We start from the raw sequence: 20,350 nt of genomic DNA on the forward strand, positions 1-20,350 counted from the left end.
GATTTTTTTTTTGGGGGGGGGACATGGTGGTGGTGGTGGATGGGTGGACACATGAAGTTGCTATGAGTTCAATTATCTGTGCTTAATGTCTGAAAAGTAAAAGTAGAGTTTACTGGGAGTGCTTATTTGCAGCAACAGATACCTTTAATGCTTTCTGTTGGTCATGCATCTTGTTAAATTACATTTGGAATACATACAAATCTGGAAGAAATTCAGGTACAGCTTCCAGATTTTTGTTCTTACTACATAGTGGTTTTTATCTACCCTGATTATCCAGACACTTTGTTGTTTGCCTTGTAATAAATGTTTGCAGTTTCCTAGACTGATTCTTAAGATGAACCACATAGATCTATTAAGTAATTGGTGAATGTGCAGTTTAGTTCTCACAAACATGTTAGCAATCACTATAGAAATTGTAGACATAAGACTGTGTTGTTCTGGGGTGTTGAACATCCACAGTGGCTAGAAGAGTTTCTTCCAGTGTTGTTAATTAAGCCATTAGCAGGGATGCCAAAGAATTTTTACACTGGGAAGATCAAATCGGGTGACCCAATAAAAGTGAGGCCTTTTCAATTCTATCACATTTGCATTAGAATGTCCCTTATTAACAGAGAAGTTGGTCAAAAATACTCAAGAATATTGTAGAAAGGTACTTATTTAATGGCAATGGCTGACAACATTATCAAAAGTAAAGATAAACAAAGGAAAACTTTGAAGAGTACTTTGAGTAAATGTTGGTTGATCCACCTATGTTCAAAACTAGTTTGTGGAGTTCATGTTACCTCTCATTGTTTAGAGTCTGTGTGACTGCAAGTATTACAAATGAACTTTTCTTGATTAACTTGTCAGTCAGGTTTTTTTAAGGTATTGATTTTTCACTCAGAAGCAACAGTAGTATCAGTTCTCTTAGAGACCTAAGTAGGAACAAAACATTAATAATTATGGAGGAGGCTGCCTCTTCCTTTGCTTCCTGTCCTTTTACATAGAGACACTAATCTAGAAATAATCCCTAGATGACTGCCTATTCTTAAATGCAGAGCTTTGAAATTTTTGAGCTCTGCTTTGAAATACGATCTCCTTAGAATGTTACTGCTACTTTTTTCCTTTCTTCATGGTTTTATTTTTATTTTAGAAGGTGTTCTGTGAAACACGTCATTGTTGCTCTTTGGCCATCAGTCTTTGCTGGTCATCTTTCACTTGTTTGCCATCAGTTTAAGTTGCAACATTTACTGTCAGAGCAACTAGCTGTCTTATTAAGAGAATGCTTATTTCAAGTGGAGTTTAATAAAAAAGTTTATCAACAGATTGAAGTAGCATTATGTGTAACAGTAAAAATACAGCTCAACAGTTTAAATTTCCATCGTTGTTTGAGGTAAATAGAATTATACTATTAAATATTGGAATGTTAATTGTAAACTGGTAGTTACTGAAAGAAAACCAAAATTTTTGTCAGCTGAAATTTCTCACTGATGCCACTTTCTAGCTTAATTGGCCTGTTTCTCAGAAATTGTTGTGCAGCTGTTTCTGTTCACTCTGGGTATTGATGATCACATTCTTAATTAGAAACTTTTTTACAATGTATTTATATTGAGGCTTTATTTGATAGCATCATGAAGGCTCCTGAATAATGCCATGATAATATTTGTGTCCCTTTATAAGAACACTTAATCAAATTGTCTTATTTCTAAGGAGGAGTGATCAAAAAAGGATCTCTTCCTTTCATTTCATAGATAGGTCTCTTTAGGACAAAAGTAAAATATCCTTTGTGCTGTTCAGTTTTACCTATGCCAAATCTGTCTTCCTCCTTTGCAATTTCGTTCTGCAATCTGTCTATAATAATACATTTCTGACTTGAAAAATGTATTTAAACTTTATTAAGAAAGTACTATTGTCTCTGGGAAAAGGATGCAAAAATACTTAAAAACTAACCAAGTATTCCATTGAAGTGGATGAGTTGTAAGTTGGGAAATACAGCAAACACCACAAATCTTGGTTGAAGACAGTGTGAAACATTTTTGCTTCCTGCTTACATATGAATCTAGAATGACAGGCACAATAAACAATGTTATAATAAATAATCAAAATGTAATAAATAATAAGCAAAACTAATCAATTAATACAACATCTTGGAAGAACATTGACATTTTATTGATTTTTTTTTTTTCTTTTTTTTTTCTTATTGACTAGTGATCTAATCACATTTCAGCTTCACTAAATTCCCATGAACTTCCACATCCTAGGTTAAGCTCTGTAGTTTCAGTAGCTAATTTATGGAAATACAGTGAATATGAGTAACAGCAAAAATAAGTTGATGGAAAGGAATATTAAAAAAAGCCGTCTTCCTAGGTTTCTAGCTGCAGTAGCTGAAAGCAGTATGAATTATTTAGTCCTTTTATTGTTGAAGCAAGGACACTAATGTAGTCACTTGAGTTGTAGAAACTGCTTAAAACTGGAGCAGATTGCAAAACCCAGACTCTTCCTTCTAAGTGAGAGAGGTTGCATGGGAAGAAGATCCTTGAGAGCCAAGGTAGAAGGGATGGGGGGCAAGGAGTTTTCTTCCTCAGAAGAGAACTTTTGAAGGTATGTAGAACATCTTGTTTAAGAACCTGAGTAATGAATAAATAAGCTTAGATTTAAATCAGTTAGAAGTGTAAGATTTGAACTCTAGGATAAGAAAAGATGTTAATCTTGGTGATAGTTTCCTTAATTTGACTTCAGAAGGTCTGTGTTAAATCTGGATGGTTGGTACCAATGTAATTCAGTCAAATCTCTCAACCTTTTAAACTGTAGCTTTCATTCAAGCATATTTTTTATCCAGTAATAAGTAGTCAGTCTGTCCTTAATGTTACCTATGCCAGTATTCATATACCCCATCTACCTTCTCTCTGAAGTAATAGAACATATTATTTTAACCTGCTATTGTTCTGTGCTTTTAATGGCTTAAGGGAACAAAATCTTGAGTCTTTTTGTGAGAAATAGACCTTGCTACTGTTTCTTCTGTTCTCGCTTTGTGCTCCAGATTCCCTAGAAGTTCTGGTACTTGGTTTCAAGCCTGCTGCAGAGCCTTTGACTCTTCTTTCTCCAGAGGTGGTAGGGAGCGCAGCCATACTCTCCATTTTTGTTTGTTTTGGAAGGAATTGCACAGACATTGACTGGTGCAGCTAGCATGTTCAAGTTTATAGTACTAAATGCTTTAGTGTGTACTTGCATAAATGCTGTATGACTATTTGAAAATACAGTTAGATAACAGCAACCAGAATATGAAGCCTGCTGTGAAGAAATAAAAATATGACATCGTGAGAGTGCTCTCACAACTTATCAGCTATGAAAGGTGAGGTAAAGCCTAAATGTAGTGAAAGTAACACTATAAATTATGCACTAATTGTACAAGCAAGAGAATAAACCATATTTTGGTTGAATATTATTAGTCAAAATAAATCCTGTCCAGCATCTGAATTAAAGAAAGATAACTATTTGAAGATAGTTTGTATGTGACTGTCATGGTTTAAGCCCAGCTGGTAATTAAGTGCCACGCAGTCAGTCACTCACTCCCCCCTCACCCGGAGGGATGGAGAGGAGAATCAGAAAGGAATGTAAAACTTCAGGGTCGATGTAAGAACAATTTAATAATTTAATAAAGAGCAGTAGTAATAATAACAATAAGGGTTATAATGAAAAAGAGGGAAAGGGGGAGAGGAATGAAATCCAAAGGCAAGGGAGGAAAGAAAACAAGTGATGCACAACATGATGGCTCACCACACACTGACTGATGCCTGACCAGTCCCTGAGCAGTAATTGGCCTCTCCCAGCCAACCCCCCCGTTTATATACTGAGTGTGATGTCCCATAGATGGAATACCTCTTTGGCTAGTTCAGGTCAACTGTCCTGGCTGTGTCCCCTCCCAATTTCTTGTGCCCCTCCAGCCTTCTTGCTGGCAGGGCACGAAAACCTAAAAAGCCCTTGACTTAATATAAACATTACCTAGCAACAACTAAAAACATAAGTGTGTTATCAACATTGTTCTCACACCAATGCCAAAACACAGCACTGGACTAGTTACTAAGGAACGTAATTCTGTCCTAGCCAAACCCAGGACAGTATCCACTCATTATTCCATACCACTTATATCGTGATATGTTTTCCAATACATAATCACCTCTTCTGTCCTTTAACATAAATGTCATTCCTTTCATCTATGGACCATTCCTCTAAAGTCTGTTAGGTTTCATGTAGTCCATTATGTTGGACTTTATCTGTTGTAACAGTCTTTCTGGGCAGGGAAGGTGGTACAAGGTCTTGGATTGTTGCATGTTGATCAGGTTTCACCAAAGTAATTTTTTATTGGTGTGGCAGTTGAAAAGGAGTCAGGCTCAGATCTTCAAATCCAGAGTGGTAGAGATTGGCACCACAAGGTGCCTGGTACTAATAGGCATGCAGAAGTGACAATATAAATATTATGTAACAATTAACATCACACAACTAAATTCACTGGCTATTTTTACCCAAAATCAAACCCCCTTGAGGGCACATATCAAACTTCGTCATCCTCCCTTATTACCTGCTCCCAAGTCCTTGAGCAAAAGCAACCGCACAAACGGGTTTGCTTTTGTCCATGGCAGCAACAACCCAGACTCTTTTCCTAAGCACGTTTTTAAGGTTCACTACAGGAACTTTATCCCCTTTCTGTGGTATGTAAAAGCTTTGATTGGGCTGGGCCAGCTCAGCCTGCAGATCCTCTGGTATTGACTAACCAGGTGGCCTTTGCTAAATGTGTATCCCATTGTTTTAAAGTTCCACCACCCATTGCTTTCAGTGTAGTCTTTAACAGTCTGTTACATCATTCAGTTTTCCTGGAGGTTGGTGCATGTTAAAGGAATTAATATATCCACTCAGTGCCATGCTCTATGGCCCAAGTGTATATGAGATTGTTTTGGAAATGAGTTTGTTGTCTGATTCAGTTCTTGCTGGAGTGCCATGTCACCACAAGACCTGTCTTTCAAGGCCCAGGATAGTGTTTTGGGCTGTGGCATGGGGCACAGGGTATGTTTCCAGCCATCCAGTGGTTGCTTCCACCATTGTAAGCACATGGTGCTTGTCTTGGCGGGTCTGTAGGAGTGTGATATAGTCAATCTGCTAAGCCTCACCATATTTATATTTCAGCCATCGTCCTCCATACCAAAAAGGCATGGAGACTAAACACTTGGCTTGCTTAATTACAGTGCATGTCTCACATTCAGGGATTACCTGTGCAATAGTGTCCGTGGTTAAGTCCACCCCTTGATCCCAGGCTCATCTATATGTTGAATCTCTTCCTTGATGGCCTGAAGTGTCAGGGGTCCGCCGAGCTATAAATAATTCACTTTTATGTTGCCAGTCCAAATCTACCAGAGCCATTTCGGTCTTGGCTTTGTTGTTTAGATGTTCTTCAGTGGCCAGACTTGTGGGAACATGAGCATCTACATGATGTACTTTTACAACCAGGTTCTCCATCTGGGCAGCAGTATCTTGCCATAATGCAGCAGCCCAGATGGATTTACCTCTGTGTTGACAATCACTCTGCCTCTGCTGCATCCACCCCCACAGGGCATATGGCAGCATCCATGAGTCAGGATAGAGGTAAAGTATCGGCCACCTTTCTCATTCAGTAACATCTAAAGCCAGCTGGATAGCTTTTACCTCTGCAAACTGACTTGATCCACTTTCTCCTTTAGCATTTTCTGTGACTTGTCACAGGGGACTCCGTACAGCCACCTTCCACCTCTGGTGCATTCCTACAATGTGACAGGACCCATCAGTAAACAAGGCATGTTGCTTCTAATGTTCTGGCAGTTCATTGTACAACAGGGCTTCTTCAGCACGTGTCACTTCTTCCTCTGGTCACATCCCAAATATGTTCTGGCCAGTCCATAATAATTTCCAGAATTCCTGGATGACTGGGATTTCCTCTCTGACCTTGTTGTGTAATCAGCGCAACCCACTTACTCCATGTAGCACCAGCTGTGTGATGTGTAGAGGAAACCCTCCCTTTAAACACCCAGCCCAGCACTGGTAACCGGGGCGCCAGGAGGAGCTGCTCTTCAGTACCAATCACTTCCGAAGCAGCTCAAACCCCTTCATAATCTGCCAGCATCTCTTTTTCAGTTGGAATATAGCGTGCCTCAGAGCTTCTGTATCCCTGACTCCCAAAGCCCAAAGGTCATTCTCGAGTTTCCCCTCGTGCTTTCTGCCAGAGGCTCCAGGTAGGGCCATACTCCCCAGCTGCAGTGTAGAGCATATTCTTTACATCTTGCCCTGTCTGAACTGGTCCAAGGGCTACTGCTTGAACTATCTCTAGTTTAATTTGTTCAAAGGTTTGTTGTTGTTCAGGGCCCCATTTAAAATCATTCTTTTGGGTCACATGGTAAAGAGGGCTTGCAGTCACACTGTAGTTTGAAATGTGCATTCTCCAAAAGTCCACAACACCTAAGAAAGCCTGAGTTTCTTTCTTACTGTTGGTGCAGACATAGCTGTTATTTTGATCACATCCTTTGGCATCTCAAAACATCCATCTCGCCATTTTATTCCCAAAAAATGGATTTCCTATGCAGGTTGCTCAACTTTCCTTTGTTTTATGGCAAAACCAGCTTTCAGAAAGGTTTGGATTATTTTCTCGCCTTTCTCAGAAACTTCTGCTGCTGTACTGCCACATACAACTATGTCATCAATGTATTGCAGGTGCTCTGGAGCTTCATCCTTTTCCAGTGCAGATCAGTCCACAGCAGATGGTAGGGCTGTGTTTCCACCCCTGGGGCAGTCGATTCCAGGTGTATTGCATGCTCCCCCAGGTAAAGGCAAACTGTGGCCTGCACTCTGCAGCCATGTGTACTTGCCCCTTGGCTGCCTTTGATTGCAGTTCATACTGAAGTTCTAGTATGTCTGGTATGGCAGCACTCAACGGTGGCGTGGCTTCATTCAGGCCATGATAGTCCACTGTTAGTCTCTTCAGTGGGGGGAGAAAAGTCTTGAGTCATTCCTGTGATATTTTGTTTCAAAATTATCCCGACATTAATAATGTTTTGGGAATAAATGAAAGTGCTGACAACTTCTCTTAAGACCTTAATAATCTACCAAGTATTTTTAGAGGTTTTGATTTTTTTAATTCTTTTTTTCTGGTGGGTTCCAGGTTCCATGTTCCAAAGCAACCTGGCTGATTTTCAGTGCAGGAGCTTTTTGCTTACTTTGGGTTTTGGATAACTTGCACTGTTATTTGTGAAGCTTCTTCTTAGTACTGTAAGAAATAGAAGCTTTACAGAGGCAAGATTAAATATCTTCTTCTAATGTTTCTAGTCTATTCTGAATTAAATAACTGCATTCCTTTAATAATTTCCTAATTAATTTCTGTGTTAATTGGCAAAAACAGTATGTGAAACATTTAACATAGGTACATAATCTGGAATAGGTTTTCTCTAGTTCCTATAAAGCTGAATTTGTGTAGTATTTCTTCAACAGGAATCTTGGTGGGGGAGCTGGAGCATGGGGAAGGCTTTGGAGGAGGGTTGAAGGCTTCACAAAAAGACAAAAAATGGGAACAGGACATACTAAATAATTTGAAAAAATGGTAATGCCCCACATTAGAGCAAATTTGCACTTTTTAATGTGTGGAAAGTATTAGTCACAAGGACATCTACTGTACCTGTTGAATATGTGGAGTCTTTTTTTTTTTTTTTTTTTTTTTCAGTCAACTGCATGTTTTCAACTTAAGTTTACTTTAAATTTTACTGAAAAGAAATGTACAAAGACAGCCATTCAAATGAGGATTAATCACTATGGCAACAGAAATGTGGTGACTGAAAAGGGGGAGGATGTATTCTCCCCTCAGCTTCCTGCCAGCTGTCATATTCGACCTCTGTGGCATGAGTTCAGGCCAAAATATAGACTGTGACCAGCTTTAAGAAACTATATCTGTATTTTTATAAATTCATACAAGTATTGCACTATAAAAGAAGGCCTAATCCTCTGAATTGGATGATAGACATTTGGCACTCTTGCCAGTGTTTGACAGAGAAATAACGGGATGCTTTGCAGTAAAACCTGGATTAATGGTAAACCCCTCTTTATGTTATTGCAATGTGGTGTAAAAGAGAGAACTAAGCATGCTGTCAGCCTTGGAAAAAACATGTCCTTTGTATCTCCAATGAAGATTTAAGTGATGTCGAGAATACTGTAAATACAAAAGTTGTGTCATTAAGAACTCTTTGTTTATTTGTATTACATTGACATTTTGTAGATTATTTAAACAAAGACTTCCTATCAGTTACAGTAACTCTGATTGCATTGTGTTTGCACAGCTTTCAGATTCAACAAGTTTACAAAGAGTAGGTTTTTGCGAGGTAACATTCTGTTACCCTTGCTCTTCCAGACTAGGGAAGCTATTCAGTTTTAAAATAGTTATTCCTAAATGATTGGCCAGTAATGCTGCTTTGAGCTTACTCTTTAAGTTTACAATGGAATTAACCATTTCAGTGTGGGTTTTGGTTGTTTTTTTGTAAATGCAGTGAGTTCATATGTGGCATTCTGTGAAGCATATAGTTGCATTTTCATTATGGTGTATGTGTATGTTTTTTGGTTTTGCTACTGTTTGATGGAGGGTTGAGAGGGTGGAAGAAGATAGGTGCAAGTCCACACACTTCTGCTGGAAAAGCAATTACCTTAGCTTTGAATTCTGAGACAGGCTGATTATCTTGTCTCATTCTCAACGGTAGTAATACCAGTGTTGATTTACTATCGGGTTTTTGGTGCAAGAAAGTGACTGCTCCCATTAAGAAATTCTTGCTCTGTTACCTGATTGGAGAAGAAACAGACTCAGAAATAAATGTGAAATAGAGAAACACAGTCTGTCCTCAGTCAACTTAGTAGTCAATTCTCCACTACCAAGCAAAACATTAGAGTTTATGGAATGTCCTTGGTCACAGTTTATACAAGCAGAAAAGCTAGATGTGACCACGAGGGGAAAATAACTTCACATTACTCTGAAAAAATGTATTTACTTTTATTAGCAGGTGTAGCTAAACGCTGGTCTCTTGTTGTTGGCAGAATATTTTGAAGGAGAAATTCAGATCCAGAATAAGTCTTAACAGTTTTCATAGCTTGAGGAATATTTCAGCTATTGGTCTGCTGTGATACTATCAAATCTTAGATACATTTGTAGTCATAGCCAACATCTTGAGTAGCTTTGTTTAGTTCAGAAAATTTGAGTATGAATGTGATTGTCCTAGAGTATTCTAAAATTTTAAGGTTAACTTCATTTTCTAAGACAATTGAGGTAATGACTATTAGAATTCAGAGGGAAAATTAATGTCCACATCAGAAATCATTCTGACATATGGTAAGATTCAGGCTTATTTCAAACTATGGAATGTGTAACTTACTATAGCCCTCTGAAGTACATAGTTTGTTCAGTGGCATGTCCTCTGTGGATAGAAAAGCAGTTCTGCTTTACTTAAGAATCTGGTAAAATTAGGAGACAGTCTCATTATTTGGTAAATTATTTTATTATCTTAACCATATGGACCTAATTTTTAGAGAAACTACATGGAATTTTATGTGGACACTTACACTTTGTCTTCCTTGACGTGCAGAACAATTTAGGAAGAAAGTCTTTTTTGACATGTGTAGAAGAGAGAAGCAAACAAGACCAAGAAAGAACATTCAGGTAGCAAACATTTCAAGGTATTTCTGTATGTCCTGGAAAGTAGGTAAAACATAGATAAAATAAAAGCACTGTTTAAGAGGAGCATACGTTCAAGAAAAGCATATAGAAAAGTCATAGTAATTCATACATATTATAGGAAGAGCTCCCAGGGAACAAACCAAGGAAAACTATAAAGGGGAAAAAAAGGTCAACTGAAATAATTTAGAATTGTAATTAGGGTAGATAAATTCATTGAAATGCAGTATCACCTGAACAATTGTCCAAAACCCACTGCAACTCACAGTGTATCTGGAAAGTTTTGAGTTTCCTGAGGTTTTGAGTGGGGTGGGAAAACATGAAGTAGAATGTGGTGTAAAGTTTTGTTACTTGCTTGTAAGCTGTGTTTTAAGAGGACAGTCATACTGGATTCATTGTGTTTCATGCTTTTGTATGATTTCGGTGACTGCAAGGCAGCTAGAGATTTGAGAAGAACTTTCTTGTTTGTTTTAGAAACGAAAACAAACAATGAAACTGCAATGGAAAGTATCCTGGATATATGACAGCAGTGGTTTCATGCATAACTGAAGAGAAAAGCCTGCTAACACTGTTTCAGCTGTGAGCAGGGAAGTCAGGGAGGGTTATTGTGGACTGGGAGGCAGTATCTAGCAATACACTTGCCATAGTGACACTTTCAGTAGTCAGGCAGTAAAAGAGGAAGATAATTGGATGCAGTACAACTATGGCTAAAGAATAACTATGCAAACATGTTTTCAACTTTAAATTCAGGCTTTTGAAGGAAGCTCATTATCCTCCAAGTCCGGTGACTTGAGGAATTGCCGCAAGGGTGAGAGAGCTTAAAAAACAAGTATTCCTGAATATTTTTTCTCATCTTACTCCTAGCCTCTGCTCACTTGCTCTTCCATGCATTTTGATCTTGCTGGACTTAAAAAAGATGAATACTGTTCTCTTCTGTCTTGCTTGAAGGGTCTAAATCAGGGATCCTCAAACTACGGCCCGCGGGCTGGATATGGCCCCCCAGGCTCCTCAATCCAGCCCCCGGTATTTACAGACCCCCCTGCCCCCCGCCCCCCACGGGGGGCTGCCTGCCACTGCATCCGCGCGCCGGCCCCCTGGTTAAAAAGTTTGAGGACCCCTGGTCTAAAGAGAGGAAGTCACAGGCCTAAGGTTGCCAGTTGTCTCAGTCATGTTTGAGGATGCTTATATGTGGATGAGGATGCTTATATGTGGATTAGCATTCATTTCTGCAGAGTGCCGAGCCAAGTCTTTATGCTTGTTCTAGGAAAAATGGATACTGAAGTTTTGTACTGTCAAAGACAAAAATTGGTTTTGGTAGGTGTATACTATTTTTAGAACTTCCATTTTAAACACAGCAAGAGATAGTTAGATTGTCACACGGAGCTAACATATCCAGGAGTTGTTTTAGATTCAAGATGGCATATCTAAGTGGAAGTGACTGCTGCATTGTGGCACTTAAAATTTTTGCTTGATGCTCAGCTGCACTTTTTCATTCTTCTTAAAGAATCACCCTTAAACGTGAACTGCTGTGGGACTCTAAATGTACAGATGCTATCGTTTTTGCTGGACTTTTGATTACAGCCGTTATATAATATGCAACTCAAAGGAATGGGAAACATTGGTATCCAAAACTTGATACGTACTTTTAAGAAGAAGAGACATAGATTACAAAAGAAGGAATGGAGGAAAAGATATGTGGTTAAAAAAAGAAACAATATGTTTATGTTGAAAAATCCATAGACTAAATGGAACATGAAACGTGAAAATAAATGCCGCCTTTGAAGTATTTTTTCATGCATGGTAAGAGTTCCTGGGTTTTTAAAATACTTCAAACACTATTTTCTGCAGAGCTGCACAATAATCCCATCTTGTTTCTTGTTACATTATGTGGAAAGCCTCTTCAGAGAAGGTGCAGTAAATGAAGGGGGAGGAGGAGGATAAAACAGGAAGAAATAGCTGCACTTCTGCATATTATTTTCACTAGTTTCACAATAGCACTTCACAATTTCATTCTACTGTATTTTCATTAACTTTGTCTTTCCATTTACTTGGCTATTTCTGTAGTGTAACTTTTTCTTATGTAATTCTTGAATCAAAAAAAATGTTGGTGTGTACAAAACAACTTGCATCTGTGGCCTTTGTCTAATTGGGATGCCTTTGAAAATTTATTTCTTTTGAAATTTCTGATAAGATTTTCTGACAAAGTGGAAGTGCACAAAGTTGAATAAAGTAGTAAAAATGTTACATTCAGTAATTCAATCAAAATCTTTCATTTTTGATGTCGAAGGCATTATTCTGCTGCACCTTTTTTCTCCCCCTGCTAAGGTCCTGATTTGAGGAAGGATAAAATGTAAAGAATACAGAAATGTGTGATGGTAGTACAGGTAATTTAGTATAGGCACATTTAATTTGTTAGACTACCAATAAGTATGTGGTCAAGTTCAGGTGAGACTTTTCTACTTTGAACAGTGGAGATTTCATTACATGCACTGCAAATACTTACAGTCTTCAATGTAGCTAAACATTTAGTAGAGACTAACTGCTTTCATGATTGCTGTCCTTTTTTTTGTAAAAAATCTTTTAAAATACGTACAGCAGATATTGTATGCTATACTAAGTATTTCTTTAGCTTTGTGTCATGTATTTCAGAAGGCTATGTATTTCAGATGATGTGCTATGCAGTACATGAAGAATATGTTTTAACATACAGTATGTGTATATGTTTGATGGTACAATGTTTTTCAAGAATGCTTTTGGATTTCTGTACTCTGATTTTAGTGTTGTCATTCAGAATAAGTTGCCCATAATCATGTAGCTGAAACTTTTAAGCATATTTACATTTTAGTGTGAGAGAAAAACATGCTATTGTTTGTTTAGGTACTGAATGGAATCTTAATTCCATGAGAAAGAACTTTAGTCACTATTTATGTCATTTTAGCTTTTTGACTATTTTTCTACTCCCTATGTTAAATTGATTAACATTTTCCAGTAGTTACATGGCTGAACCATAAAGCAATGCCAGACTTGCTATTTGGCAAAAGAGTTGGATTTTTTTAGACAAAAAAAAAAATGGCTTGTTCTTAATTCTTCTTTATTTCTGTTGAATCACAGTTACCTTATAGTACTGAGATGCTTATGGACTGATCACTGTTGTCTTTCCAGTTTTCCAGTAATGATTTGAAAATGCTGTAGTCAGATCTTACATCATTAAAACGTTCTTTCAACAAGTTCAGCAACCCTTGTACTTACGTAGTTACATTAATTAATATGGAGTACTTTAAGTTAAACAAAGATAATTTGAACTTCCAAATGTACAGAATACTTGTGTTGAAGGATTTTTGTTTCCTTTACTATTCCATGCATAACACTTATTAATTCATAAAGGATCTGACATTCAATAATTGATTAAATGCCCTAGTTCCCATAGTTTAAGAATAAGAGTCAGAGGTTCCCAGCTGAATCATACTGTATTCATTTCAGTTTTGCTTTGTGAGATTGCCTTATGCATATGAGGTGTATGATAGTTCAGGTGAACAAGGCCAGTGCTGTAAAGTCAACATGGGATTTAATGTAGAGGCAAATAATGGGGGGGCACACACAATAGTTTCGTAGAGGAAGTGCTTGAGGAACAGAAAATAGAAAGCTCTTGAAAGGGAATTTTTCATTGTGAAGTAGATTTCAATCAGTGAGTTAAAGGCAAACATTGAAAGAATCAGAAAGAAGTCTGCCATGGAAGAGAAGAATTAAGGGGAGTAACACATGAAGTCAGATTCAGAAGAAAGCAGTGGGAAGTTGACAGTGCTGGAACATTGACTGAAATTGTCATATTTTTTTTTGGTAATGCTAATAAAAAGATCCGTGGAGTACTTTTCACCTGTGTGTGTAAAGCTTACCTCTACCTAGACCCCCATCCATGTATTGCTCAGAGTAACAAACTGCAGATTTGACCTTTAGTGAACATGGTGACATCTTAAAAAAACCTGAAGTGTTATCATTTTGCTGACAAAATATTTATTATTTTTTAAAAAGAAATTACTGGATTTGGGAGTTGGGAGCTGGATTTAAGTTGGCAAACTTGCTAAAATGTTTACAATTTCAACAGAGCCAGTTGTGTTTCAGCCTAACTGGGTGCCATTTCACCAATTGGCTTTGCTCCAGAGAGCCAAGATAAGTTTTTCAAGACTAACTCACAGTAGCCATGAGGTTTCACTGGCATTAGTTCCTGCAGCTCTTGGGGCAACTTGTTTATAGTAATTTTTTCTACCTTAAGGAAAAAACTTCAAGCAGTTAATTTAGGTAGAAGAGGAGCTCTTTGTGTGTATATGGTGGTATTTTGATGTTGTTCTTTCAGGTGTGGCAGTGTGGGTCACTGTGCTTGAAAATGTTGTACTTCCAGAACTAAATATGCCATTTGTGAGTTTATTTGCAATTAGCAGTCCTTTCTGCATTCAGTGTGTTTACAACATTTGGCTTTTTTCCGAAAGAGTTTTTCAGTCTTCTATGTTTGAACAGATGTGTAGACCAAAGTATTGCTGCCTCATATACTTTGGTCTTGTTTAATAAGAGGTAGATGGATGCACGTTTATGGGGGTTTCAAATACTTTTAAAACAGGCATTGACATGGTCAGGCTTGTATTCTATGCAGATTATGCTGGCTTGAATTAAATTGCACAATCCTGATTTCCTGACAGAGTGACAAATATGCTAGGTCTTACAGTAAGATCTAAATACTATGAATATTTTTCATGTAAATACCATCCCAATAAATATATATTTAACAATAAATGTTAAAACTAGCATGGCTTGCTTTTTAAAAACAGATTTTCCAAGTAAAGTTCTATATTATCCATGCATATCTTAAATAAAAAAATACATGTAAACATCTTAAATGTATACAGAATTAGCAAGATAACTGAGAATTCTTATGCTGTAGATAACATCTGCTAATTCAGTCTTTATTTGGTTACTATCATCATAACATTATTGGGAGGATAGGGTTTTTATCTTAATTGTGGTCTTGGCTTCAGCTTGTGTAATATAACTTCTAATAGTACAGTGAAATTCTAATCTTTGGAGTTGTGCATTTAGCTTAGAGTGAAAATGTATGCCTGTAGGTCCCTTAATATTAACATCTCTCTCTGTATACTAGTTTGAGGTTACTTGCCTAAGTAATGGATTGAGACCAGATGTGAGATCTTAAAGCTCAAGAACATTGTGAACAGCCCATGGAAATAAATGGACATGGATCAAATAGAAACACATTGGGAAGAAACACTGTAGATCCAAAACCAAATTCTGAACTGCAGATGACAAGGTGTGAACACAGTTTGTGTTTTCATCTTTAAAGTAACATTAGTAGGGGGACTGACTGGGCATTTATTCTTTCTGCTGATCTCATCTGGGGGAAAAAAGAAGGTAATATGATTTTGGGAGGGGGTGTTCTGTTTTTTCCCTGCTCTTCAAACACAATTTTTGCATTTTCCTTGGCTTGCATTTTGGCCAAGGGGAAATTTTTATGAGAATTTCTGAGAAATAACTGAAGTGTAGATAGGATTATATTTTTGTGCAAGACTTTGACTGTCAATGCATGATGAGTTGATCTGTAGCACAATCTTACTGGAACTGATCAAAACATTAGCTTCTTATAGCTATTACATTTAAAATTGGCATTCTCACTTTAAGAAACGTCACAGGATTGTTAATGTTTTAATCTTACCATTATTACAATGAAACTGTCGTGCAATTTTTTTTCTTGTTCCTTTACACGAGTATAGTGATACCTCTTTCAAAAGTACTTTACAATTCTGAACAACTGTGTTAGAAATTGTGATACTGACAAAAATGTTTTTACCTTAACTTTGTTATCTCTCAATATGTGATTATTTATATTTTTCTTCAAGTGTTAAATAGCTGAATTAACTAAGAGTTCTGAACATATACTGTGCAAAAATTGTGTAACATATGTTGACAGGCAGGAAGTAGTGATTCCAAATAATCCACTAATCTTGATAAAATGAATCCAGGAAGCGTTTATGTATCTGTTAAGATAAGACTTGGACATATTCTGTTTTATAGTAATATTTGAAGTGTGTAACTGATATTTGGGTCCTGTGGCAGGATTAAGTATTTGTACGACCCCTGTTTTTGCATTAGAGAAATTAGAGATTTTTTGTTTAGCTCACAATTAACCTGTTTGGAAAAATAGCCCACCTTACTCTTGGAGAACCCAAGACTTGCTTTCAGTGTCCCTGGAAGTTTGTGACTGAGCAGGGAGGCTACACTGCAGCTCTGAATCTGTCTTAACATTCAAACCATTGAGTGCTAGCTAAGAGTGGCAGAATTCGGCACAATAGAACTTATCATTAAGTCAGAAACATGGTTGTTTTGATGATTTCTATGTCTCATTTTACTAGAAAAAAGAGGAAGACTCAGAAGGTGACACAGCAGAGAACAACATTGTTAAGGGAGGGCAAGAAATGCTGACAAACAGTAATCCACATCACCTGTATGTTATGCATCCTATTACCCAGAAAAACAAAAAAGTACACAGAGTAGGTTCAACCATCTTCTTGCTTGGGAAGACACCGAAAGGAATCCGCAGGTAAGACTGTTTTGGTGAGATGAAGTTAAAATTCTAAGGTTGAAATGAACTTCCCTCTGGAAAGTTGCTTTTGTCTTTGTTCCAGCCATACTTGGGGAATTCTGATTATTTTCTATGGGAAGAGCAGAACTAATGGGAATCTTCCACTCACACTATACAAAGTGTGCCATAATTGATGAATAAAACAAATTGAACACACAGATCACTTTAATGTGTTGATTTAATGTCTATGTATATTACATAGCTGTGTAGATGTCATCACCACAAGTGTTCATGTTGTGTGCATCATGCAGTACTACAAACCAGTGTTTAAACTTTGTACAATTTCTTGTTTCTATAATGTGAGCTTCTGACTGCATACTCGTTTTGCCCTGATCTCATCACTTTCATTGAAAGACTATTGAAAAAAAAAATCGGACTTCATGTTTATTTCTTAACATGGGGCTCAACATTTTTTTAATATTTTTTAATGTTTTTGTCTCCCCACTCATTTTTTGAAAGATAATACTTTTTCTATCTCCCGTTTTTCCTTTTTCCCCAGACTATCGCTATTATTAATATAAATACTTAAATTCCATTCATACAGAGATAGAAGTTCAATAATATTAGCCAGACGGTATGTGGAAATAGGAAGCAGAAAGCTGTAGCTAACTAGGCAAACCCGTAGAACTGGGATTTGGTATATATTTGCAATCTGGCCTTGAAACAGTTAAGTTACTGCATGAGGGTTGGTATCTAGGTAATACCTGTAAATGTTCAGAATCTGTCATATTAGCTTGCTGGCCTCAGCTATCCAAACTGTTATTGTTGAAATGCCAGATGTGCTTACTATTATAGATACTGAAAATTCTAAATATTTGAGAGGCAGATATAGGAGAACCCTTCATGCTAAAAATACTCAGAATTGTAATCATAGTTATCAATAGTTTTTTGGGGTAAATTTTTCAAAGGCAATGAAGAGACTGAGATTGTTATTCCAAGATCCTAAAGCCATGTCTAGCAAAAAGCTTAAAGCATGTTGACTCTTAAATGTGAAGCGAGTCATCTGTTAGCACCTGGCTCAGTTAGACTTTGTAGTACATCTGGCTGTGCTGTAAATGAATGTGAAGATGATTAGGTGCCTCCGTTTGTGTTGGAGTAGCAAGGTGGAGTGGGAAGCTGTCTGCAGTCACCCTATATAAAGGGTATAGCTGGAGCTAGCCTGTCAAGCGGTATTTGAGGCCAAACAGGGTTAAATCTCACTGCCTATTGGAGCCCTCACACTGGACAGGCAAGATGTTTCATATCCTTTCTCTGACAAGGGAGCATAAACTTACCTCTCCAGCCTTCCAGTTAGGCTACCTGACCCCAGACTATGGCTAACTCAATTAGGATTTGCTCCTTCAGTTAGAACTTGGCCACTTAGCAGAAATAAATATTACGTAGCTCACTAGATAGGATGGAGGGGACAGTCCCAATCTCCTGTGAATGAATGTATTTATCCAGCTCTTGTTTAGCAAGCTTTTTAAAAGGAGTTTGAGCAACTACTATTGTTTTTCCCAGCCCCCCAGCTATCTCTCCATCTGCATCTTTTTGGTGGCTAAATACCTTCTGAAATCTGGTCCTCTGATACAGTATCTTACCTACACTGGAAGTTAAGTCTTCGAATTGTAAACTGAGGAAACCACACTGGAGTGTGGCATTCAGAAGTCACTTCAATTCTTCTAAAGTCATTATTCTTTCTTCTCTTTGCTAATAAAAACAAACAGTGCTCCTAATAAGGAAGTTACTTTCAGTGATTACTTTCCAGGATATATAAAGCAGGTAAATTGAATTACTTGCTTGAAAGCTGCTTTTGTTTCTAGTTAAAGGTGTTTAATGTGGTTTTCTTTATTGATAATTACAGGAGACAATTTGAAGAAATGGTATCCCACTTTAATATGGGATCAATGGAAGAACTTGCAGAACATATTGCAAAAGCTACATCAGAAACAAGGCAGAAGATGTTGAAGGAATTCTACCTTTCCAGGCATCCAGAGATAGAGCTTTTCTTCCCAGCTGAAATACCAGCACAAGCTTTACATAACTGTGAGGAAAGAGAATTGAGTGTAACACATTCTAGAAAAAGAAAATCTATTGTTAATTTTGGAAGATCTAAGTCTAGATCTTCATCAGCTAAAGGACTACTTCTGAATGGAACTACAGAAACTCGGAGCCAGCAGAGCTGTAAAGGAGAAGTAGAGCAGCTTCACAATGACTCCTGCTTGCAAGATGTGTGTGTTGATGCAAAATATAAACAATCACCCACTGTTGCTACTCAACATATCGAAAGGAGAAACAGTCAGGCATTCAAGGATTTTATGGCATCTGGCTCATTAAGCAGTAAATCAGAAATAATTGAGGTGCTGCCTGTAAAAAGTTGTGAAGGACAGCAGGACGCAGAAGGAACACAGCTGCCAAGAAAAAGATCCCTGTCTCAGTCAGAAAATGGGGAGAGAAAAGCTCAGACTTGTAAGAAAAAGTCTTTTGTGGACTTACTTGGAGATACCTCTGTTCTCAATGACCTCTTCAGAAATGATGGAAATGGGCCTACAGAATCACCAAGGAGATTCCCTTCAGGGCAAGTAGAAAAATCAAAGGAGAGACCAAAAGATTTCTGGGACATGCTGAATGAGCAGAATGAGGAGAGCCTCAAAAAGCTCACAGACATAGCAGTCATAGAGAAGCTATGTGAAAGAGCACCTCATGCCCCGGTGACAGAAGAGAGAGAAGTGTGTGAAAGTTCTCTTTGGAAAAAAAATGAAAATTTTCTGTGGAAAAAATACAGTCCAGGTGATTCAGATGAACAGTCTACTGCTACATCTTGTAATGTAGTAAAATGAAAGTTTTTCTATGTGAGTTGCACTGTAATTATTTTAGTTGAACATTTAAATATCCACAACTTTAGCAGTATGCAGCAAAACATGATACCTCCATGAAATTAAAGGCAAAGTCATGAATTTGTATTTATCATGATACGGATTTCCATTTTACAGATGTGAATACGTTACATATGCTCTTACATATGTAATTGCATATGCAATGTATAGTACCTGTATGCATAGTAGTGCGTATGTACTATATATTGTGAGCTATGGTATATTAATTTTAAAGTAAACTTTTTTAAAATGTTCTGAGTACACTTTGCTTTCTTGCATTCTGATTATATTCCTTGACTCATTAGCAGTACTGAGTAATTTTTCCCCTTTACTTACACTTGGAAGCCCTCAGTCATGTTAGCTGAATCTAGTGATATTACCGGGATTTGACAATGATATTCCACATTTTCTGAGCTACAGGGACTTCATGAGATGGGGATGGTGCCTTTGTGTCTAATAGCTTTTGATGGATTCTCCCCTTCTCCCACCCTGTGATTTTGCTGAGTCTGTCTTTGATGCTGTGGAGCTTCTAATTATATTCACTATCCTATGGCAGTGAGTTTCTCAGCTTGATTGATGTGAAGAATCACCAATTTTTGTTTGTTCATTTTTTCTCAGTGCAGGACCTACAGCACATTAAATCATGCTAGATGTCAAATTTCCTCTCTCCCCACCCCCACTTTTTTTTTTTGTACAGACTTCTGTTATGTCTTTGAGATTATGTGGTCTGAACATTATGTTGGTGGTGTTCATCTTTCTGTGCAAGGAAAGAAGAGAGGGAATAGACTTTTAAAATAATTTTTAAAAACCCACACTGCTTCCTAGTGAATTTCAGGAAGAATCTAATGCCATTCAGTAATTAAGACTCACTGTTGTCTCCATTGATTTCATGTATTTTATACGTACATACTTATGTGAGTATTTGGTAGAAAAAAAACCACCACCAAATATGGTTTATACTGGGAAAACTGTTATTTCTTACTCTGCTTAAGAAGAGAAACAAGTTCCATTTTATGAGCATTGTATTCTGAAAAAATTTAAACACATTGTGTTGCATGTGTACTTAAATATGCAATTGCATGTGCAGATTGTGGATTGATATTTTTTTTTAGTTATTTAAAACAAGAATATTTAGTATAAGCAATT

The 20,350-nt window shown here is 37.3% G+C and overlaps 1 protein-coding gene and 1 long non-coding RNA gene across 8 annotated transcripts in view; one reads left to right on the plus strand and one right to left on the minus strand.

Moving 5' to 3' along the window:
- ERCC6L2 (ERCC excision repair 6 like 2) overlaps positions 1-19,465 on the plus strand; it is a gene marked incomplete at its 3' end in the record, with an annotated part of 57,973 nt that extends 38,508 nt beyond the window's left edge. For 5 of the 7 annotated variants that reach the window (XM_080373200.1, XM_080373199.1, XM_080373197.1 and 2 more), the window contains 2 exons: positions 16,120-16,307; positions 18,193-19,465. In XM_080373200.1, the coding sequence (XP_080229326.1) occupies positions 16,120-16,307; positions 18,193-19,168 (1,164 nt within the window). Of the gene's footprint in view, positions 1-14,855; positions 15,021-16,119; positions 16,308-17,445; positions 17,578-18,192 lie in introns of those variants that run through there. The other 2 variants (XR_013925103.1, XM_080373202.1) reach the window with 2 other exon arrangements.
- On the minus strand, positions 179-14,848 carry LOC308057086. The gene is made up of 2 exons (XR_013925117.1): positions 6,047-14,848; positions 179-4,850 (listed from the first exon to the last, which is right to left on the minus strand). It is a non-coding gene; the product is annotated as an uncharacterized lncRNA (long non-coding RNA).
- Positions 19,466-20,350: the final 885 nt, after the last annotated feature.

Source organism: Falco punctatus (genome assembly GCF_963210335.1).
Source record: "Falco punctatus genome assembly, chromosome: Z".
NCBI classification, from domain to species: domain Eukaryota; kingdom Metazoa; phylum Chordata; class Aves; order Falconiformes; family Falconidae; genus Falco; species Falco punctatus.